General features: G+C 39.6%; 1 protein-coding gene across 15 annotated transcripts in view; it reads right to left on the bottom strand.

The window, feature by feature from the left end:
- Positions 1 to 74: 74 nt before the first annotated feature.
- Positions 75 to 24,827, bottom strand: part of GRAMD1B (GRAM domain containing 1B) — a 168,516-nt gene continuing 143,763 nt past the window's right edge. For 9 of the 15 annotated variants that reach the window (XM_072156518.1, XM_072156520.1, XM_072156533.1 and 6 more), the window contains 17 exons: positions 24,791 to 24,814; positions 17,902 to 17,986; positions 16,575 to 16,678; positions 15,541 to 15,636; positions 15,373 to 15,453; positions 15,180 to 15,295; positions 14,808 to 14,961; positions 14,296 to 14,473; positions 13,826 to 13,969; positions 13,105 to 13,223; positions 12,871 to 13,013; positions 12,681 to 12,784; positions 11,369 to 11,575; positions 7,978 to 8,062; positions 6,939 to 7,046; positions 6,736 to 6,856; positions 75 to 5,998 (listed from right to left, as the gene is read on the bottom strand). In XM_072156518.1, coding sequence (XP_072012619.1) covers positions 5,915 to 5,998; positions 6,736 to 6,856; positions 6,939 to 7,046; positions 7,978 to 8,062; positions 11,369 to 11,575; positions 12,681 to 12,784; positions 12,871 to 13,013; positions 13,105 to 13,223; positions 13,826 to 13,969; positions 14,296 to 14,473; positions 14,808 to 14,961; positions 15,180 to 15,295; positions 15,373 to 15,453; positions 15,541 to 15,636; positions 16,575 to 16,678; positions 17,902 to 17,986; positions 24,791 to 24,814 — 1,953 coding nt within the window. In that variant the 3' untranslated portion in view covers positions 75 to 5,914. Of the gene's footprint in view, positions 5,999 to 6,735; positions 6,857 to 6,938; positions 7,047 to 7,977; positions 8,063 to 11,368; positions 11,576 to 12,680; positions 12,785 to 12,870; positions 13,014 to 13,104; positions 13,224 to 13,825; positions 13,970 to 14,295; positions 14,474 to 14,807; positions 14,962 to 15,179; positions 15,296 to 15,372; positions 15,454 to 15,540; positions 15,637 to 16,574; positions 16,679 to 17,901; positions 17,987 to 22,437; positions 24,389 to 24,790; positions 24,815 to 24,827 lie in introns of those variants that run through there. The other 6 variants (XM_072156519.1, XM_072156522.1, XM_072156523.1 and 3 more) reach the window with 4 other exon arrangements.

Below are 24,827 nucleotides of genomic sequence, written 5' to 3'. Positions count from 1 at the left end.
ATGTATCTGGGCTGCAGGGTTTGGTGGGCGACCAGGTAGGCCACAGGTCACAAATGAAGACTCAGAGACCGGCATTCCTCATTGGAATATTTATTTTTATTCATAGTTGAGTTGTCCTAGCTATTTCACATTGAGTTTTGGCTGACAAGCCATTGATATACCTATGCTACCAGGCCCCCTGGACACATTGCCTCTGCGCACAGCGCAAAGGTTTTTTTTCTTTAATATTATCTTTACATTTTGAGAGGCCAGTAACTTAATAACACCATAGAACAACCAACATCCCCATAGCGGATTGTAGTGATGTCCTGACTGACAGGTAACACAAGTGCAATATATCTGTTGGAATGGACTTCTCTGTGGTGGTGAATGGGTATATGAGTCTACTGTACATTCTTCTCCTCGATAAAAAATCATACATTTTTATACATACGATTTGATGGGGGGGTGCTAGCGTCTTCCCTATACTAGTGGGTGCAAAAGAGCCCATGACATCGGTTAACACTTCAGCTCTGCATGCACATCATTCCTTCTATTGACCAATGGAGGGCAGACAGCAGTCCCACATAAAAGCAACATTGTCAGTTATAGGCACCCTCCATGCTCTGCATAAGCAGGATTAATAGACTTATAACATAGTCTTGTTATCCACTATACTGTACATTGCCAACCTCCCTTACGATTCACAAAAATATAGAATCATCTCTGCAGCAAGCACAATAAATAGAGCAAGATTTCTGATTTACAATGTTTTTTTTAACATAAAAAATAAAACATTATATGCCAAGGTGACCATAAGCAGAGTTGTAGGTGAACAATACGCTCAGTTTTAGCTCGGCTCCAGTATATTAGCACCAGACAACTGTACTGTATTAATGGAGGCGGCTCAAGACCCCAGACCACACACGATGCTGCAGACACACAATTTATGGGAAACCGCTTGTTATCTTTCCACCTAGTTACAGGCTGAAGTGTGGAGTGAATAATAGTGTGTACCAAGAAGATACATAGGTTCACTAAGTTTTCACTAAGAAGCTTACCACAAGGGCTTGTGTCTTGCAGAAACCAACATTTTCTCATGTGTTTATTGAATGGGAATGTGAAGAACAGCAGAGTTGACTATGTCAGATGAAGCAGACCTGAGGTTGTCATTTGGCACAACTCAATGTGGTATCTGCGTTGCTACATAGCGATAAATAGCTCAAACAAATGACCAGTTCATCTCTGCTGCATCCAAAGACATCAGTTGAGAAAGACATATAAGCAAGAATGAACAAAGTGCCTTATGATAATGACACCCCCTTCCACATTGTGATGACGTATTGCAGCAAGTACTTCAGAACACTTCAGAACAAATAGTGCAGTGACCAAATTGGAAGACTAGCAGCAATTTCACTGCCAAAATTCAATGTGTCATTGTGTATCTAGAAGGGAGTCTAAGCATTAGTTCTGGCACCCTTACATTTGGGCAACCTTACATGCAGAAACATAATCTGTACCAGGCCCCTTAACTATCACGTATATGTTATACTAAAGGTTTCTTAATAAGAGGAAGAGGTGCCTTATGGGCCCCCTATATCTCCTCAGTCCATATGATACATCTTCAAGTTATGCCCCTGTTTACACTTAGCCTCATGTCACCCGAATTTTCAATTTCAAGCAATAGCAAATAGAAGCACAGCGTGCCAGTGGTAAGAGCATGCAGATGCCCTCAGGGTATGAAAGAAAGAGTATTAGAGCAGTCTATTAGAAAGATAGCCTGAGCAAGATATGCAGGACAAGTGCTATGACTATGGATCCACAAAGCACTGGCAACAAGGAAGGATGGGGCAAAAGGGTGGAAAACAAGGATATAGCTACATGCCACTATGCCGGGTTGGAAGAACACGGATATCTCATCTGTATATACACCAAAGTCACATTTCCACACCATGCTTTTTGAAAACAGGCAGATGTTGCTAGGATCATGAAACTTTCCAGAATTGAAATTTGGTGAAATTCTGCGGTTGACATTTAGGGCTCCTGTAGCTGCTCTCTGTCCCTGGTGCTTCGGGTCCCTTCATACAATGTAGTGGGTCTCATGCCATTTATTCAGATGTGACTGCCGAAGTCTGGGTACATGTACAATGGACATGAAATTGGCTCCTCTGGTCCCATGGGACTAGAAGCACCGAAGACTGGTAACATGTCCAAAAGAGACAACTTGAGTGGCATAAAAGTTTACGACCCATTCTACAGCCGGTCCAATAAAGCCACCAAAATATGTTATATGACTGTAATATCTTCTGTTAATTTAGGCCGCTAGGACAATGATAAAAACCTTAAATTCAATGAAGATGCTGGTAGTTGTAGTTGGACAACATAGATCTACAAGTACCTGTATCCTCCTGTGCCCACCATGAAATTTGTAAGAAATGTTGAGATAAAGTGCCAGGGATACTGGGCACAGGATAGCAGGGCTTTGCAGTTATTTTGGTTTTGATGCAACACCAGCATCAATAATTCTACTACCATCATGCCATGAAAGGTCATACCGATAGATATAGTTTTGCACTGGTTGGTCAGATCTACAGAGAGTTTGAATAATCTTCATGAATTCATGTAGGATTCCACAAATACATTAAATACTAATGGTGTCCCTGGGCTGTATGCAGTGGTAAGTGTATTTTCCTGTACACACCACCGTGGAATGGGGTTGATCTAAATAAATAGCAGGATATTATCATCACAGGACAGTGCATGCCATTAGATACACTACGGTAATCGTTCATGAACTCTCTATGGGCATTAGGTAAAGTTCTAGCTCCCAAACAGACTCCATTGAGAAGCACAATCTCCTATCATGGTGACAATTCTTCTGCTACGTGTTGGCATGCAGCATCCTATTGTGCAGAATAAATTCTATCACCCAGACGTGTCAACGCGGTGCCCTTTCCCCCAAATATACTAAACATGTGGAAAAAAAATTCTGGGGATACAGCCAAAGGACAGGAAGATTGCATGAGCACAACAAAGGCAAAGCAAAAATAGCAGCATAATTATTAAAAGCAAGACGAAGAAAGGGTTACATTCATACTCCGCATTGTCATTAGTATTAGCTCAGCTGTGGGGCTGGACAATATCCCAGCATGGGAGGCAAGCAGAAGGGAAACATTAACTGGGACATGGAGGAGAAATGCAGTCACTCGCTTATCAGGTCGCTGTGTCCCAATGCATCATGTCATGTCCCAGATAAAAGTGCAGGTCGAAATTCAGTGAGTTGGATGCTTCTTCACAAGGCAAGCTTTTATACAATCATCAGCAAACCTAAACTGACAGAACGCCTATAAGGGACTCCTTGGATTTGATCAATACCCATGCATAGGGAATAAAACGCATTGTAAAGGTAGAATATATTTTTGTATAAAAAATAGGATATTTTCAGTTCTTACCCACAGATTCTAAATAATCAGATGCAACATAAATATATATTCTAAACTTGTGCACAGGTAGGTAAGGAACCTCCTAGGGGGATCCAAACATCTTAGGTCTGAAATGCCTATATAATATGAAATCATTAAAAAAGAATCAAGAGCTTCAATGCAAAATACAAGATCTAGGCAGGGGAGGGTCATGGATGCTGAGAAGGGGTTAAGCATGATCAATTACAAAACCATCATAATAAATAAATAACCATAAATACAGTAGTCCAGGATGTCTGCAATAGTAGCCGTGTTCACGTCCCTATATACTCAAGTCCCAATCCTTCAGTCTGCTCTAACCTTTAGATCCAAGGACCAGCCAGACAGGGGAGTGAGCAGAATGACTGTACCTTTCTTTGGAGTTACAGAAACGCTTAATGGATTTGGAAGAACAAGCATGATTTTGTGACACAATGTGCCGTTTAGATAACTTGGCCTACAACTACGTTCAGATGTTGCATTTCAGTGGCAGTTCTTGTGTGAGCATCACCATCTGTTGCAAAGTGTTTGTGTACTTCTTTTCAACCCAATTTCATAATGTTCAAGTGCAAGTTCATTAAAAAGAATTCTTAAGCAACACTACAAATTCTTCTCAAAACATCGCTTTCTTAAAAAAGTGGAGCTAACACTATACACCTCATTTGTAACCCTGGAGGCAGATATCTGCATAGGAGCTGTAAGCTCACAATAACCGGAGGAAGAATATTTGGTAAGTGGAACTACTTGGACAGATTTTTGAAATGATCATTTTTTTAAATGCACTAGAAGAATAGAAAAGGGGCTGTTATGGTTTACACATGCCTTAAGGAACAGACTGTAGAGGTAGGATGCATAGATGCAGAAACCAATAAAGAATAAAGCAACATCTAAACTCACTCTTTAAGAGCGGTGTGATGGGTTTCCAGTAATGGCGCAATAAATATGATAAAAAATGAAAAATGCCGTACACCCCTGATCCCAATCTACTCTGCCTTCATTACACAACACAGGCAGCAAGCTACCAGGCAGAGCACCCTCACTTCCAATAAGCAGATATATGGCAGTGTCAACCAAAGCCCGCTGGTCAACAGAAAGCCCTTTCTAAAGGTGCAGTAGTCAAGAAACAAAGCAAAACCCCTCTTTCACAACCGGCTGATCTACATCAAAGTCTAAAGATTCCCAATAGTTTCTAGCAGCATTCCCTTATCTTTTCAGATTGTTTTTTTTTCGCCAAATGGGACACATTCATATTCAGATGAACAGTCATTTGTAGTAGCTAGGGGGCAGGGTGGCATTTTGAAATATCGCCTTCGAACACTAAATACAATGTGGGATGTAGGGACAACTCTCAGGAAACTCCTCTGAGATTTGTCCCATGTCTAATGGAAATCAACAATGTACTATTATATCATTCTGGTTTGAAGAGTATTTTTTCTAATTGGATATAATTGACCAAATAGGTTTTCCAATCAAACTGATAAAAATTTTATGATTCTGTGTATATATGCTACAGTAAAAGTACCAGTATGGTCCGCAGTCCACTAACCATCAAACCAAAGACCTTACTCCAAAAATAACATTGTCCCTCATTGTATTTAGGAAGAACCACCACTGATGAAACTCACTGGAGTCCAGAAAAAAAATTAAATAAATAAATTACTAATTTGTAACCACCAAACATTGGTGTGACAAGGTTCCTCGGAAACAATTTAAAACCCTGCAGCTGCTACTTGAAGAAGAGCTGTAGGCACCCCAGCTTATTCCAAAGAAGGAATTAACATACATTTGAAAAGTAAGACAAATAAATCCCTAATATTCAAGCTTTAAATTACTGAGAAAAAAAACAAAAATATTATAAAAATTCACTTCTCCCATGTATTGCTCCATATAGGAGACAGGACACTTCTCAGATTCAGCACTGTCGAGGTTGGTTGGACAAGTGCTCGCTGGCAGTGGAGTTCTTCACGGTTTTGTCCAAGAGTTTGTGATGAAACCAGACAACCGTTTGGAGCGATTGTGCCTTTTGCTCCTAACTCCTCTTGTACTCCTAGATCTGGGGTGCCTCTGTTTGTCTCCTCAGCACCTATCCTCTTGGGCACCAGCATAGACCTCTGTAGTGCCGGGCAGCGTCAGGCTGACACCAGCAAGGTTTGCGGGTGTCGGAGGTAGAGCAATGGCGCAGAATTGTACAATGAGTTGAGAAAAGTCCTCAAATAGAGGAAGTGCTGCGCTAGTCTTTCTTCACAACAGCAATGCTGAGAAAATAAAGTCCACCATTTCCAGCATCGGCAAGTCAATAGTCTTCAGCAGCTGGAGGCGACAACACCTCTTTGCAGCCGCTGGCCTTTAAATTTCATTCTAGAATATAAATTTGTATTCATAGTATACATATATATATATATATATGTATCTACATATAAATCTTCTCTATACATATATTGCACACTATCTCCTTCTGTCCCTTTTCCGGACCTTCATTGGTATGGTTTATCCTCCGACTCTGAGCCAATGTCTCGAGAAACAATTCCATTCTGAAGGTTTATCAAGGAGTCCTTCATCTGGAGAGGGAAATATAGTTACACATCAGAGACTGAGAACCTCAAACGACGCACACAGTCCACATCAATGACAATGGAAACTGCACTCTGAACATAAACTAACATGAAATAAGGAATACATTTTGCATTTACTATTCAATAAAATGTAAAAGAATTTTGGAAATTTTAACATAACCATCCTAGACAGCAATTAGATACAATGTTCCAGACAAGGTCACTGTGAACTGACATTACATTTGTCAAAGAGATAAGCTGAATCTTTGACCCTCTTCAACTGTTGTGACAGCAATTCTGTCCAAACGTATCCAACTGCGAATATTGTTAAAGGGGTTGTCTGCCCTGGAGAAATTAACTGGGAACGTTTTGGCAGGAAAGAAAAAAATAACCAGAAAACAATTATCATTCTTGACTGCTCCTATATTGCAGCCCTATATCCCACTGCTCTGTATTTCTTAATTCAATGACATCTCAACAAGGTCTGCTGGAATCCTAGGTGGTCATTATTACTGGACCAGGAAGTTCAGACACAGGTGGGAAACTGGGAAGCTGCACAGTTAGGTAGTGCTTAATATGTTATAAAAATACATTGCTCTTTTCTGGGACTGGAAAACCACTGCATGCATCTTTCTGACACACTCAAGTATCATTCAGGGAGAAAATAAAAGATACAAGACTGTAGGGTTACATACAGACATTCATAGCATAGGAGCATGGATGGTGAAGGTTATCATTCATACCTGGTCCAGCAACATCACAGATGACTTAATGATCTGTCTCCACTTCTGCAGCTCAGAGTCATGGTGTTTCTGTTGAGTCTCTAGCAGCTGGGTCCATTCAGCTTGTGACTGGGGGACTGAGCTACATAAAAAGAAAATCAGGGTTAAAATGAGAAACATAGTGGGATCTTACTATTAGGAGAATTTCATCCTAGTGTAAGTACCTTTCCTGTATTCGGAGGCCCTGCCACGTGGTAAGTGCTTGCGTGCTATATTCCAACATCCACAGCTTGTAAAACAGCATGACATTCAGCATGACCAACAGCACCAGACTGCAAGAAAACAATCCCGAAAAACACATTTAGAGGCGTGACCTTACCCCTACCGCTTAGAATATTGTATGTATGAGGCGGAATACAAGGTAGAAATTCTAATACATACATCTTGTGCATTTTAAAGGGTTGCTCATCTACAGCAGGGTTCTGTAGTGTGAATACATGGAGTGTATTATATATCCTTAGCACATACCTAAGGCTTTATTTTAACATGTGTGAAAATCTCAGCATGCTCCACTTTTGAAAGTGCATCAAAACGCAACATTCAAGTCTATAGAGATGGATCAAAAACGCATTGCACTGAAACACATACACGTGCAATGAGTTTTTCACTGATCAGTGTTACAATGCTAGTCACCTCTGGCCTATGGAGAGGGTGGCGGCAGTCCGGTGAAGAGGCAGAACCTCGGACTGCCCCCTCATGAATACACCAAACCGTTTTGAGATCGGTCCAGCGTTTCCAGTGTCCAGCGCAGTGGTGTTTGTTAGCGTTATCGGAGGTTTCTGATAACGCTATCATTGTAACACTGCTGCATTTGTTTTAGCACTAGGAGCTGCGTACTTTAGTAAGCTGCTCCTAGTGCCATTTTTGAGGGTGACAGGTCCTCTTTAAGGTCGGCTGCACATACCCATGCCTGTGCTGAGGACAGGACTCCAAGACTCATAGACTATATGATACAAAGAGACACTGCTTGCCCACTGTAATCATCATTATATTTTGGTGCTGCTATTTAGCAAGGAAAAGGGACTCCTTACATTATATATTTCAGATGTATATTACATATACAGTTGCATATCACGTTATTGAGGTTATATATATATATATATATATATATATATATATATATATATATGTATATATGTATATATGTATATATAAACGCAACCAGTGTACATATAGACAAACATTTATCCATTAGTTACGTACACGCAGCTGATCACCAGCAGGAGTTTAGAGATGCTTTGAAGCTGGCTATGTTTTTCTTCAGGAACATGTCGCGTCTGAGTGGAACCTAGAAGAAATTGAGCCACATTGTACATTGCAGTATGATATCCAGTATTGTACAGACATGCAGTTTATATTTCCATTTACAGTGGATGATTTGTGATGGAAGAGTCAGTTTCACAATATACTGCGACTGGCAGCTGTAGCTGTATATTTCCACATACACTTCTGAGAGTTTCTTTTTTTGTAGTTAAATAGTTTGCTATCAAAGATTTCTAAACTGCACAAGTCAGATTAAAAAAAAAATTTCAACAGAAGTGAAAACTTTCTGCTCTCATCTCATCTCCTTAAATCCTTTGTCATCTGGAAACTATCTGGACAGAATTCCAGCTTGTGGATGCAGTCAGCAATGTCCATAGCACCAACCTGACCTAGTATTTGTAAATGTATTATTTTATTAACACCAATAGGACTTCATAGGATCTCTCATAGGGAACATGGTGTGCATTTCATATAGGCCTAGCAACGCTCCCTGGGAAAAGGATATTTCAGAAGTAAGCTGTATAGTGCCATCTAGTGGAGGTAGTTACCCTATGGTCAGGCCTAGCTAATGGCTATAGTGCAGTTTCCTCTACTACGGTAGACACCACCATAAAGGCTTCCGGAGCTGTAAAAATCTTGGTTTAGCTAATAAGCCCTTCATCAACATATCCTAGCACTGATGTGTATATGGTCTGTCAGCAAACAAAGATCTAGAAACGGGTGTTGAAAAGAGACACAAATAATACAGAGAAGTTGTAGCCCCTATTTGTATACACAAAACCAGATATCCCTTTCAACTACCATCTGAGATTCTGCCGCCTCGGTGTATCAGGTAACGTCCTAACCACAGAATATGAGAAAGTGACTAAAAAAGCTCATAAACCGTATTTAAAGCACCACCTGGAATATTTTTATTACAGGGCAAACTGTATTTGGCTCTATTTATTTTACCTCAGATTGCGGTATAAAGGGCTAATGCAAGGCTTTTGTTTTCTCAATCTATTTCCCTCTCTACTTAATTGTTTAATTAAGTACATTCTCCTGTAGATCCTCTAATGTTGTGTACATGATACTGTGCATGAGGTGTCACACAAATAATATATACATTGGGGAGACCCAACAAAAACTTCAGAGCAGGATGAATTCTCACAGACACACCATAAGTGAGGGGATGGACACACCTGTGGGAAAAGACTTTTCTGGACCAGGCCACAGCGTGGAAGATTTAAAGGTCCTAATACTGAAAGGGGACTTTAAGGACAACAGAGAAAGGAAAACCTGGGAGTTCAAACTGATGATGACCTTCCAGTCACTGACACAAGGCCTCAATATTGCACCTGGGTTTATGGCCCATTACATGGACTCGCTTCAATCCCCACAAGAGACTAACTCCAGACCCCTGCCATCCTAGCCCCCCACCCTCTGCCCATCACCCTTCTCTGTGTAACATAACCTCTAGTTTTATTGCCCCAGCTTATCTTAATTGAGTCTCACCATATGTACTAATTATCTTGTTGTAACATCCCTCAAATATTGTGTTTTTCTCTCAGTGCTTCATTTGTATCCATGCCTGAAGAAGGGGCCTGTGTGCCCTGAAAGCTTGCACCAAATATAATTTTTCTGGTTAGCCAATAAAGGTATCATTCCTTAAGCACTTTTGTAGTTTTTACACAAAAGTATTTACATCAGATTTTTGTTTAATGGGTAAGTTGTGATAGCGAATGAGCAGGTTCAAGTAAAACAATGTCACAGCGGAGTCAATTACAGGCAGTCCCCTGGTTACGTTCAAGATAGGTCCTATCGGTATGTTTAAGTTGAATTTGTATGCAAGTCAGAACTTAAATATTTTATAATTATATCTCTAGACAAATAATTATTTTGTCCCAGTGACGATTGGGTTTTCTAAATTTTGTGCTGTCAAGGACTATCAATAAAACTTCATTACAGACACCTTACAGCTGATCTTTGCAGCCTGGGACTAAAGTAAAGCATCCAGAGAGCTTCAACAGGGGTCACAGTGGGCAGAGAGGACTGTCTGTAACTAGGGGGTCGTCTGTAATCAGGTGTCCTTAAGTCCTCATTGGATATTTCAGCTCTTGGTATACCTTTAAAAGCAGCTGCATCTAGGCCATTACTGAGGTAGCCATAGATGATTGTCACTCCACGCAGTTGGCCCTAGAACATGAATTTTAAGGACTTGTTGCAAAGCTTTGCTAGTGGGGGTTTTGTCTCTCACCTAAAGCTGGAAAGATTCTTTTATACATTTATTGTGGTGATAGATTTTAAATTGATACTTATTAACGTTTTATATTTATTTCAATTTATTTCAATCAATAATTTTGTATAGATATTTTACTACAAGTAATGTGTTTTGTTTTTTACTTCATTCTGGTTGATTATTTATTATTAACTTATGTGACACCACAAATGGAACTTTCACTGATTTGCGTGTGGACACAGTGTTCATGGTAGACTGAAATCCCATTGATTTAAAACCTGATGTAATCTATAGATTATACATTACATCAGGTGATGAAAGACTAATAAAAATAATCAGGGGAAATCTAACATTAAAATGAAGCATGGATAAACCAGAGGCACTTACACATTTGTTATCCATGGCCTTCTTATATTTGAGAACTATGCTTAATGATGCTTACCTTGTTCCAGAGCTGCCCGCCACCAGACCCCCACCCCCCCCTACTAGTGCAGTCGCATAGTAAAATCAGCGTACTACTCTGACTTTACTGCGCAAGTGCTGTGGATACAGCGCTTGCACAATGAAGCTGAGGTGTACTGCTCTGGCTTCACTGAATTATTGTGCAGGTACTGGGAGCACCAGAGATGGGTCAGATGCCCATCATTGGACCCATCCCTAGGCACTTATTAAGGTGTTTTTTAATACCAGGCACAGAAGGACTAGCTAAAGGGTGGTTTGGGACTCTGAACCTCAGTCCATAAGGACCTGTGGGTAATTTAATGTTCCACATCACCACCACAGGTCCTCTTAAAAGAAAATTTACCATTTGTTTTCATGCATTGTGAACCAAACATACATTGCTCAAAAAACAATTATAAAATTCAGAACCTTGGGAAAGCTGGGTTGCACGCTGCCTGCCATTCATAAACACAGCGCCATAATACACAGAGCTTCCTGATAATTTTATGATTTTTTGTTCAGCAAAACCACTCAAATTAGGGATTAAACAAGATATGTTTCTGCATCATTGTAGCCAAAGCATTCCCGAGGTTCACAATGCATGAAAACAAATGGCAACAAAAAACAAAAGCAGCGAGAAAAATATATAGAGAAGATTTAATGTCTTCTGACCTGCTACATGTCGTACTCGATGTTGCCGCTCTTCATCTGTGGGAGTGGTGACCGGGCTAAGCACTTCCTGCAGATGAGGGATCCTTAAGTGAGTATGAGGACGCTTCCTGCGGCGTGTAGAGGTGCTGATCTTGCTACTTTTTTCTTTGGGGGACTGTCGATGTAGATCAGACAGGTAAGCAGTCTCTGCTTTGGTCAGTTCATTCTCTTAAAAAATAATGAAATAATCAATATACAGCAATTGAATATTGTTATGTCTGTACAACATTATACAGCACTATCCCATTGCTCATCACAACCTCAAAAATGACATACATGTGCATACAGCTTTATTATTGCAGATTCAAATCAGCAGATTACAATGATCCAGTGTTCTAAGAAACAAATTCTAGATCCTGACTGAAAGGCTGTGCAGTGTGTGATGCTTCTACGGGTGAATTATTCTAAAATGATTGCAAACTGTATGTTTCACATGAATGTTTCACATAATGAAGAGGACATCATTAGTAGAAAAGGGTCATGTTCAACAGTAATCTGCAATTTGGTAAGATCTATGTAAGGACTAGGCTTCACTTGCTGTTTTATGTCAGAATGTGACAGCCTGATCTCATTAGAGGCCTCAAAAAGGCGCTTGATGATCAAACTGTAAGACTGTATAGAGTACGCTGCTGCACATCGTATCAAGGGTATACTCTATGTGTAATGCAAGGCTCTAAGTGCAGGTAACAAGTTACTTGGTTAAGATTAAGGAATACATTACAAATATATGTATAATTTAAAAAAACTAAGAAGAAATATGATCAACAGTGAAAAAGTCAGAAAAAAGGGGAACTAAGGAAATGAAAGAGGGCTATTTAAAGGGTTTTTGTTCTTGTACAAAATTAAGTTTAAAGGGACATTCATGTTATCTCAAGTTAATTCCTACTCATTCATTCTCAGGCATTCACATAGAACTGTGTTTTTCAAGCAAAAACATAACAAATGAATCTGGTCATATAATCTTTATGTCTTAATAAGACTGTAGAAGATAGCTGTCCTACAGAAGTGAATGGAATGGCTGCGGAGTCTATCTATTCATTAAGGGAATCCGAGGACCCCACTTGTCATGAGTTGTGCAAGTTGTCTTATATACTGTGGATAAGGAATAGTTTGTAACATTGAATAATTAATAGTTCTGAAAGTTTCATACAATATAACAAACTGTGTAAACAATAGATTGGATAAATACCTATCTTCAACCTCTGAATACAACCAAACAGTGCATGTTTTTCAGTTTTTGACCACATTCAGATCACAATTCAATCATACTAACCTAAATGATGAAAATATTCATCAAGACCACTCCAGAAGTTCTTCTCAATAAATGTCTTAACAAGCCCCCATGGCTGTTTTCGGTAACGGAGCTCTGTTGAAATCCTATGAATCAAACAGTGAATTGAATGTATATGGAATGGTCTTCAGATTAGTGATTGAAACATGCACAAATCTGAACTGGACTGTACCTTAACCGACTCTTGTTCCGGGCAACTCTGGTCAGCGTGTATCGGTTGATGGTATAGAAGTAATCATGATAAGGGATATCATGTGTCAGTACTTCTGCGTCAATAACGTAACATTCGCTTTCCTGACTGGCTTTGTACAGTGTCTGAAATAAAGTTATCAGAATGCAAATATTGGGTAAAATATCGGAATGTATGCATCCAATACCACACCAGCGGTCATGGAAATTCCCTCACCTGCGTTTCTGTAACAGTTGCTGATTTCGGCGCCAAAGGATTTGTCAGAGCAATGGTGTATAAAATAACCCGTGTCTGATTTCCATTTTCTTCCTTTTTCCACGGATGAAATATAACTTCTGTTAGAAAAAAGTTATTCATAAAGTAAAAAATTGAATCCATACATTATTTTTTTCAATTAATAATTCTGTAGATTATATTCCAAAATAGATTTGAAATGCAAAAAGAAAGTACACCCACCCTAATAAGTTAGCAAGAGGATAATCACAACATCCAAGAATCCGAAAAATGTGACACAATGGAAGAGCTTTAAAGGAGAAAAACTGAAAAACTGTACAAAAGTAACTTTCTAAAAGTGAGTGACTCTTCTTAAATAAAAATACAGTCATTAAAGTGTGTTCGGTAAAACCCAGTAAGGACCAGGACATTTTTCAGCTCAATATCCCAGTTCCGGTGTGGTATTGAGGTACTCTGCTCTTGGGCTCCTTTCAAATAGCAGAAATGCTCGGAGGGGGGGGGGGGTGGTAGTCACAGGACCTGCCAGGGCTAGTCAAAAGTTTTGGCCAGGTTCTGAAGGACCAGAAGATACCGTAGTGACGCTGGAAACAGAGCATGTAGGTACACTAATTTTTTTTTTCCACTGCTGCCACAGCCCCCATAGGGATTACAGAATTCCTGGAAAACCCCTATATGACTAGTTTAAATCATCACATTGTCTCACCTGTAAACCTCCTCTGTTCCATGAAATCCCTCTGGAACTGAGATTCAGTGAACAGCAGACTGAACAGCTTGTCCACACTGAAGCTGAAGACCTCATTGATATACTGCCGGCCATTTAGGTCCTCATAAAACGCTTGTACTTCACCTGAAGGATAAAATGTAATGACTGAAAACTTAAAAGAGTACCAAACTTACAGTATGTGCTACGGGCAGCCAAGATGCAAATGGGTTGTGACTGAAAACAGTGACACAAGGCAACATTATATTCAAAATTGCTGAACAATGAGTGAGAAACACTGCAGCTACATTATCCTACTTCCCCCAGTTTTCTATATATTTCATTTACTACGTAAGCCCATGGCCAGGGAAAGTGAACGACAGACCTCTGGCTGAAGATCAGGCCACTTCATCTTAATCAATATATTACATAAAATATTATTATAGGTATACTTTTAATATAAATATGTTTACCTTCATCATGTGTTTCAGAAGAGTCGCTGAGCTCAGTGGGCAGGTCTTCATTATCGTTAAAATCCAAGGATGGAGAAGTGACTGGCGGAAGAAGTTCCACCTTCTGCTCCTCAAGGTTTGCAATAAGCATTTCCCTCTCTAATGAGCTGTCAATGTCATCAAGAAGGCCCCCGTCAAACTATTGAGAGAGTGAGTTTGCCAATTACGACTCATGCCACAAAGTTTACACTGTAAATTAACATAGATCTACCCATCATATTACTAGGTACAAATTTACCTGCTTTTGATAGAAACGGTAAACAATTAAAATGGAGTAAAGTAATATTTGTATAGGTGGTAAAATAATATTTTGATAAATGTATAATACACTTAAGTAATATAACATAAGGTTAAAGTAAAAATCATTTTATGCACTACCAATGTAATCATTTAATATCAAGTGAAGCTTACTGTGCACCTTTAACTGTGTTATTCTGCTGGTATACATGCCCTTGAGCAGAAAGGGTACCTACCGTGGGGGGGTCACTACTGGTGGTGGATGGCACATTACTACTTGTAAGAGACGGTTCCTGTAGGTTGCAGTTTGTTTCTGGTTTAATATCCCCACTACTTTTTGAAGAATTGTCATTTACTTCTACATCCTCCACTGGGATTTCTTCACAATAGCTGAGTACAAAAGGCAAGCCAGTTAAAAAAAATACCTAAAAGTAAAGGCAACTACAGCTAAAGGTAACAAAATATTAACATTTCAACTATTATACATTAATATATTATGTATATTATAAACTACATTATACAACTACATATAAAAAAAAATCTCTAACCCCAACAATCAAGCGTAAATTGTGCCCAAGGATAAAGTGGTCATGAAAAAAATCACTTACCCCATGGTGTTGAAGTCATCGTCTGGTGGAACATAATCTTCATCATCACTTGTCAGGCCCAGCTCATTGCCGTAACACTGGTGGACAAAATGCCACAGTTCTTTCGGACACAATGGCTGCAAGGAGCACAGCAAGCTATCAGCATATGGGCGGTGGGGGGACAAAGCGACAAGCTGAAGATGAAGATAGTTACCTTGTCAAGTAAAGCGTTCTGCCAGAGACGGAACATCATCATGTAGGTTCGATCGCGAGCCCCGAATGATGTAAAAAAGTGCTGCATAATGATGACATTGTTAGGAAAGTCGGATATTTCCCCAATCTAGGAGCAGTTCTTTGAGACAGAGTCACCTGGTGCTCTCACCTTTTCAGTGTCGGTGCAAAGCTGGATTGCATTGGGAATGAGTCTTGCTGTCTTCTCCTTAGTCATTGAGCAGATGTCTTTTAAGCGAACTGTCAGCTAGTAAAACGAAAATAAAAATCCTTATATAGGACTAAACTTCAATGAAACTAACCCAAAATGTACTGATAATTTTAATCTTAGTCACAGGTATAGAACCATAGTTTGAAATGTTTGATCAAATAATGTAACGAAAGAGATTTAGAATAGAGAAAGGAGACAGAAGATCTAGACTCCAGTCTGTAAAGGTGCATTCCCTGTTTTAGTGTCCCTAAAAAAAATTCCAAACTGATTCTTGACTCAAAAATCTGAAGCCTATAAAGATAATATAGATTTGGATCATGTGCTTTTTTTCCTCCAGTAAAGAAGTGCTGAATGGAGCAGAATGGGGTTACATCTTTATATACTTTTTATACTGTCATTACATCATAACTAATGTTATTGTAACCGCACAGTAAAGTGTAATAACACTGAGTGATAAGACATCTCATATCTGCTTATGTTATTTCACAAGGTAATTTCTGATGAAGGGTTACATTCTGAAACCCCTTGATCTATCCCACTGGGTCAAATTGGTTAAGTGATAAACTATCCCAATTAAAAAGTTGAGAAAATATAGGGCCATGGTAAGGGTGGACCTAAAAAATATGGCAGGTTACACAGTCAATGTTGCCAGTTGTAAGGAACCCAAACCTATCTTAAAAATTTCTACAGCACAAACTTTACTCTTGTAGCACAGAAGTCATTATCCTCGGCTATCAGATGACCTATTTACCCTGTACAGAGGGAAGTCCAGAGGATCTGCTGCAATAGACACTGTTGACTTAAAGAGGGAAAAGGGTAAATTCCACGAAAACTGGAGAACGCAGTAACACAGCACATATTGTATTGTGCAGTGTTAGCAAGTTAAAAAAAGGACTAATTTCCCCGATATTTCAGTGACTGGTTGACAATCAATGGAAACCCAGATGTTTCAGAGGGAAACGTATGACACTAACCAGAGTCTCCCAGCGGAAGATGTTACTGTAGAAGCATATCCAGTTTTCAGACAGGTAGAGACGTCCTTGCAGTAAGATATCCCTCTGTAGTGCACAGGAGTAATCTGAAAGTGCAGATGGAAAACACACATATGTGAACACAGGAGAATTACCAGCATTTAATGGGTTTACTCTTATACACAAGGGATTTCTGATAATAAATGCTCTCATGCAGGAGTCTTCAGACATTAGATTACATGGGAAATAGGGTGCATGACTGTTGTCGTAATACTTTGTTCTGGCTTGTGTTACACATCAGAGTGTAATAACAATTCAGCTGACTGTAAATGGAGACAGTCAGCAAGCAGGTCACGAGACACACAACTTAAAGGGGTATTCCCATTTGAGTAAATAAATATTTTTGTTTGTATAATGAAAAGCTATAAAGTTTTCCAATATACTTTTTCTATCAATTCCTCACAGTTTTCTAGATCTCTGCTTGTTGTCATTCCATAGAAAACTTCTATGTTACTTCCAGTGGACAGAAATCTGACCATGGTCACACAGGTGCATGGCTCGTTATATCCCACAGTTTTGATGACTCTCTGATGAGTTCTGCATCTGAGTGACCATGGCCAGATTTCTGTCCACTGACAGTAAACTTAGAAGTTTTATGACACAAATAATAACAATAATTTGCTGAAATGGGAATACCCCTTTAACCTTTCTCTCTGAAGAGGAGTGTCCTGTGCCCCATGGGAGTGGCCGGTGAGGTGAAGTTTCCCCACCCCCACCCTCAGGAAAACGCTGCATTATGTGTCTATTTCAAATAGGAGGGATATGTGTGTTTGTATTTGAAATTTGACAGAGCGGTTCCCAAGGGTGGGGGTGAATAACGCTTCTCACTGGCCACTCCCATGGGACACACAAAGGTAAACTTTCATCTAACTTTTTATTAGAAAAAGTCATTTTATTATAAAAACACTTAAGCAATGTGCACATTATGGGGACATGGAGGGGCCAGGAAAGGGCTCCTGATGACAGGTTCCCTTTCAGCTCTGAAGCTAAATAAATATGACTAAAGCTCTACGCTCAGGATTTACCCTAATTGTTATGTACATTTAATTGTAAAATGGTCAACAAGGTGATCACATAATGTTCAGCATAAGAGCTGTGTATGGGTGCCAATACAGTCAACTAGTTTACAACTCCCTTGCTAGAATATTGCTATTCTTTCAACCATCAAGTATATGAATATGGAAACACACAAGTGAATCCAGAATGAGCTTAGTACGATATTAAATGTAACAGTTCGGTTCCTGTTTGTGCACGATGGGAGTTTTCTTACCTACAATAAGACGTTCAGAGTCTGGCAGCTGTTTAAAGAGTTTCCGAAAATCCTCATTTCTCTGTTTATATGTTGGACTCAATACCTGGAAAAACAAACTCAATAATTAGATACAAAACGAGTCTACAAAATCGCATGCACAAAAGACTAGCACGACTACAGTCTCTACAGAAGGGAAGCACAAGCAACAGCAAATAAACATACAGAACATTGAGTGGGAGCCAGTCTAATAAATTCAGGAGCAATGCCAAGTCATCTTCACCATGTAGATTAAAGGATACCAACTTTATAGAGCATGAAGGATAAAAGGGGTTTTGCCCATAAAAGAAAGGTCTCAAATTTTAATCCCTTAATGATGTTTACACAATAAAGATAATTTTTGACCCCCTTACTTTACAATTTTATTCAGTTTTTTTGCTGTTTTAGCTCCTATCAATCCCTATGCTGGTCAGTGTGGGCAGAGACTTTCTATGCAGACACTTCATGGTTCCACTGTGCTGTGAAATGCTGTGTGCTGACAATGTGCTTAGATCATCAGAGTATAGATTTATATACACTTTATTTTTCTGTGTGTCACATACTAGTGAATGTTCAGAAGCTAAATGAATACTGAGACGGATCAGAGATTAAAGATTAGGAGATCCATGAGATGGATATAAAACACAATGACCCTCTCAGCACTGCTACATCTTAGCTATAACAATGTCAGCTCTCCTATACCTCCTTCCCCTGCAATAAACATCTTATCTTATCTGTAGCTTGTAGAGCAGGTCTTTGCACACACTGTTTGCCACTAGGAAGTGTCTGAGTTTCATGAGAAGAAGCTGCCCTGCCCAACCATAATCAGAAGATTTGCGGTCGGATCCTGAGGCAAACAAAATTGTATACAGCAGGACTTATATCTACTATTATATCTGTAATATGCTGTATTTTTTTGTTAATAACAGTAAATAAGAGTATGTGTTATTTTGTTATTCTGAGTATATTTAAGAATCTTGTCTTTGTGGGAATATCTGGAATTAGCTTAAAATACATGTCCTTGTTTTGTGGTATGATTGTGCAAAAGGTACAATTATGACATTGGCTGCAGCACAATAGGAGAAGATGGGAACGCTGTGTGCACCAGGGGTTACTGTAGGCTGTAGCAACTCCATCAGAAGGCATCCAGTTAGACATGTTGTCTGGCTACTTCCACATTACAAAGGATGTGTCACGTTGGAAATAACCCAAAAATTGTGCAATTGCTTCACTTTTGTTTAGGTCTTTAATATCTTTGTTTTCAGCTACAAACGATCTGTGATGCATGCCTGGCCAATGGTTATCTCTGTGCCGAGACATGATCTATAGCCAGTTTATAGAGTCCAGAGCTTCAGGGGGCAATGAAAGGGGGTGTTTATTGAGTGTCTACAGATCTTGCACAAACTTCAGTCTATAATAGCAAATTGGCAAAGCTTCACCAAGAACACCACAAATGATATTGTGGGCTTAACACAACATACCATATCTAGGAGAACACTTGAAATGGAGCACATATGGGGTATGTTGGTAATTGGTCTTTCTCAATCCAGATGAAAGCAATACATAGAGAATACTTAATCTGAGTTATCCTATCATCCTTATGGCCAGTTGTAATAGAAGTAGCATTACTAACTGGCTTTTTTTTTTACAACAAATACACGAAGTCCAGACATAAATGGTAGTGGACTTTAAACTACCCTGTGACATATCAGTAATACCTCAAATCCCCAAAATGGCTGCAGCCAAATGGAAAGCATACTAAAACACACATGGGATTGAGGGTGAAGTGGTGTGAATTGAGCCATTACAGGATAAATGGCTTTGTCTTATAAAAGTAAAGTGTTTGTGGCTCTTTGATGGCTGATCATCAGCTAACTTTTAATAAAAATTAGTATGCCCCTTTATCTATATACACAGATGTACACAACTCATCTTGTTTGTGTCCTGTTTATCACACCTGGTTCATCTCATGCAGGACATAAGCTTTGTCTTACAGTGCAAAGACTGTACACAGAAAATAATACAGTTACTGGCATCCCAATCATCATTTACTCGAGTATTACATGGTAATCACAATGAATTTTCAATTGCAAAAATAATGCGGACTACAACACTACTTTTGCTGTACGAAAACAACTATATTATACTATATTGAGATGGTACATATTGATTGGACATTCAATATACTCAACAGGGGAATTTATCAAGCACCAGCGTAGGCACCGGCCTCCTAATGTATCCAGTGGACTGTTTGCACTGGCGTACAATTCTACGGCAGACTCAGCTTGACATAGAATTGCACTGTAACCTGCAAACATTCATTCCATTTATAGCAAGTATGCAGAGATGGGACAGGGCGTCCCTGGTGGCGTACAGGCGAAATAATAGCAATAACTGGTGGTTTGCAAGTAATTGCAACTATTTCAGGACTTGTACGCCAGAAAACTGGCAGAAAAGCCATGATCAATCTGTTATGGTAGCCCAGCCCCCTCATCTTAAATGCTATTTTTTTAAGGACCCTATATAAGGCTGAGTGGTTCTATGTCACCTTCTTGCTTATTAGGGTTATGATTGCCACATTTTGTGTATTTAACGCCAAACAAGTAACAAAATCAATGCAACATTTTAAATCAGGTTTTGAAGTTTGCTGGTTTTATTGCACAGGATATACAATAGCTTGAGCATATTGGCCAATGTTGTGAATTATAGAAAGCAAATTTAACTATTGGTGGTGAGCTCCTCATATGATATACAAAGTTAAGATTCTCTAGTTTACCTTGTATTTACTGGCTTAGTTTACACCATACATTTTTCAGAAATTATGGAGCTAACCCTGGCTATGGTTTCCCCAGAGCCATGCGTCTTTCATGAGGCCACATTTATATTGTCATATATAACAGTCTTAAAATCTTAAAAATGCTAAGCACATGTGCCCCATTACAAAACGGTTTAGTAAAAATGCATACGCATTTGTATGATACATTTGCAAAATCATCTTGTGAATCCTGCCCAGGCATAATATGCACATGGCTGTTACAAACTCTGAATATATTACTCTGAATATATGATATACCCCATCAAATACACTACACACATCATATCCACCACCAACTTCCATATGTCCCAATGATCCCCCATTGTGAACACTGGCACCTATACATAGACCATAGGGCACAAAATGGGATTCTCTGCATTCTTCTCCTGTAAGGGAATCACTTCTAGGAGTCTCCTGTGAAAGATGGAGACGCAGACAGACCTCCTGCAGAGGCTTCTGAGGTTAATTTTAACTCTCTTCCCTGTCTGGTGTTCACATTTATTCCTATCATTCACACAAGAATGTTGTGAATTCCGGAAAATATGTGCTGAAGAATCCTGCTAATGCAGCTACATCACAAGTATGAAGGTTCAGCTAACGCTAGGAGACTAGGGAAGAGCCATCTGTGCTGGTCAGATATACTGACCAGCGACAGAAAACCACATCACTAAAAATATATGGTGCACTACTACGCCCCTGTATGTCACCACTTATACGCTCCACTGGATGGTATATCATGAGAATATCACTACAATACATTGTTCCACTAATTAGCTCTGAGCCACAGGGGCTTGTGCATGAGTCTTTATACTAGAGGTCCCCAAAGAGCCTTCACAAGACGAAGCAGAATGGTACCTGTGCTGTAAGGCTACACAGCGATGGCCTCGGACCACACCCTCTGCACTAAAAGTGGGTGACAGTCTGGCACCATGTACATATAGCAAAAGCTCATCTCTAAAATTAATGTATGCTTTCTACAAAGACAAACAGGGGTGCGAGGTGACATATGTACCATGTCACTGGAGACTACTTAGGGACAAGCATGCTGTGCTGGTGGCTTCCCTTGTGCTTTGTGGTCCCTGTGCCATCCTGCCCGTAGTTGTACATAATAAACTACCAAGTGGGTATATGCACTTCGACTTAAACATCTAGTAAAACTCTCATGCCAAATCCCTCTCAGTGACTTGGCAGGATTACCTCACTGTGCGGAGCCATGTAAGGTTATTATAGTACACATCTCAACAGCAGCTTTGTATTATTCATGTTAAAACATCAGTCATGTGATAGTAGCAATATTTCCTGGAAAGCAAGATACTCTCTCCCCTTACAGAGGAATTTAAGCCATGGGGCGGACCCCACTTTCAGCCAGAAAGAGCATAGGCGAGGACAAAAGGCTGCCCCTAGCAAATAACAGAATTCCCAGGGGAAAGCACATACATCAAGATATAGGAAAATGACCTCCTGCTATGAATCAGGACATTCACACCCTCTGTATAGGAATTCTATATAATATATGACACATTATTAGTCTGTTTTTCCTGTGTTCTAAAGTGACGATACTTCATAGGTTCCCAGAGGATGCATATATGTTTACTTGGTGCGAGTATGAATATGTGTGTGTATCCAAGCATAGTTATCTGCAGAAAACTAATGTGTGTGCAGCCAACATACAAAGCCCTGCATGCAAGAAACCGGGCACTTACAGCGGGTACCTCTTCATGTTCTGGGGTGCTCATGACATCATATTCCTGGGCAGAGTACTGCAGCTGCTCCATATACCAAAACAAGGCTTCATCCTGAACATAGTCTCCCTGCCACTCTTCCAGGCAGTCTTCTGTATCCGTCATCTGCTGCTCCATGCAGTCCTCATCATCCATCGTGTCAAGTGTTTCAACTCCTGCTTCTTCCTTCATCTTGAGCCTGGGCTTCTCTTCCTACAGAATCTATTCTTAAAACGGTCTAAAAGCTGAACTTGTTGACCTTGCCAAAAACCAGAGGGCTCTCCATTAGAGGGTGAGTAGCTGCCAGTTCTGTGCGCAGTGTCCTACTCACAGTATAGCTATCCCTTACACACGCTCATACAACTTGTAGTCACTCCCTCCTCCAGCAGCACCACGTGGGTCTGTGCCCTACAGTAACCCTGTTTCAGTACAGCCCCCAGCAGATGTTATCCCGGAGAAGAACACAGCAGGAAGCATGTGAGATAAACATAGGCAACCCCAGCAGAAGAATCGCCCAGAAAGAAGTTACTAGAGTACACTGAACCCTAACTCCTCTCCCTGGCACTGAATGCCCAGGCTCCCCAGCACTCAGAAGCTGCTGGAAAGGTCACTGACCGCACGCCTCCACCTTACCCAGTGATCGAAACCTAGAACAAATTTACCTGATCATTAGTCATTCACAGGTTTCAGTCAAAATCAATATCAGGCTGCAATATTCCAGAACACCTGAAACCTGACCTACAGCTCATAGCACTCCCCAATGTAAATATTAACCTCCCGCATTATATAGAATATTGACTCTCCAGCTCCTTACCATACGTATTATCATATTCTGGAACTTGTTAAAGGAACCCTGTCAAATCTATGATAGATCTAAATTATGCTCCAAAGTCCCCCATAAACAGATTCATTCAGCTCAATGTTATGTCTATACATGGAGAAAAGTGGCTACCAGACTCAACTGGCAATGCTTATCTTGTGTAAAAATCTATAGATTTGTTGAAAAGCTGGCTCAGTCTATCTTTATGAAAAAATGAGGGGGTGTGCATTCCTAGAAGTAATCCTAGATGATATATATAAGACACTGCTTGTCCTCTATCTGATACATGTAATCGGCATCAAATGGCACATACAATTTCACAATTTTTACCAGATCATAGGAAACGACATTGAGGGATGAATCAAATTTCAAGAAATGATCTGCTGTCTCTACTAGAATATAACATTGGCAGAAATATGATATAACATATACACACACTGTAAAATGTGTGAAAAAGTAATGTATTATTAATATTTTGTGAATCCACAATTAAAACCATTTCATGGATTTGTTGTGATTTTCTGGAGGAAGGATTTGCGTATTAAACAATGTTCAGATTTATTTTGTATTGTTTGTCTTTGTAACATATTCCTATCACATGTATAGAACTATAACATGGGAATAACAAATAATATCAAGTCAAGTGTCGTCATTATATTTTCAGGTTTTAATTCAATAATTTTTGGCTTATTCCATGTATATTTTTTGGATATATGTATATATGTTGGGATTATAATAATGCCTGTTGGGATTATAATAAAACCTTTCATAGTATTGTGATTTTTGATACAATATTTTCATACAAATGATACACATCTTTTAAGCAGTAAATACAAAATTCATTTGAATTCGGGGGCTGAAAATCTCAGAACAATTGAGCTGTATTAAAATATTCATTAACCACAGAGATTTATTATGCACTATGCATATACCGGTATATATTTATTATATATGCTAACAAACACTGAATAGCTTTATCACAAACATTTATCATACATTGTGTTGTATCTCAGCTACATTGTTATTAAATGACCCCCAATAGATCAGGATCAGGTATGTGGAAGTTGACTTTGCACATGAGCTCACATACACTCACTACAGTAGCACAGGTTATTGCAGGCTCACACTCAAAGTTTATGAGAGATAAGGACCTGGAAGAGATAGAACATTAACAGTATAGTAAACACATAGAGCTGGGACAGGCTGGTACCTCCTGGCAGAGAATGGATAGGGGGAATCCTCTAAAATGACAGATGGGGGTTAGGCTGTGGCCCAATAAGCGGAGATGACAATTGCAGAGTCATTAATGCAATGTGTAATAAGAAAATACTTCTTGTAATACAGGGGAGGGGGAAGCTGGCAGGATTCAGTGCTGAAGGATAGAGGGGATGGATTCAATAAAAAATAGTAGTATATTGAAAATGGGGAAGCTGGAGGAAGCATAGGACAAGTGCCCCATCTCATACTAATAGCACTTTTCCTGTGCAGGAGGGGGACAACTACAGGGTATCTTACTCTGCGTATGTGCTGCCGTTCATGCTGAGGGAGAGAA

Source organism: Engystomops pustulosus, chromosome 6 (genome assembly GCF_040894005.1).
Source record: "Engystomops pustulosus chromosome 6, aEngPut4.maternal, whole genome shotgun sequence".
Taxonomy (NCBI): Eukaryota; Metazoa; Chordata; class Amphibia; order Anura; family Leptodactylidae; genus Engystomops; species Engystomops pustulosus.
Note: the sequence above shows the minus strand (reverse complement) of the source record. Positions and strands in the feature narration are given on the sequence as shown.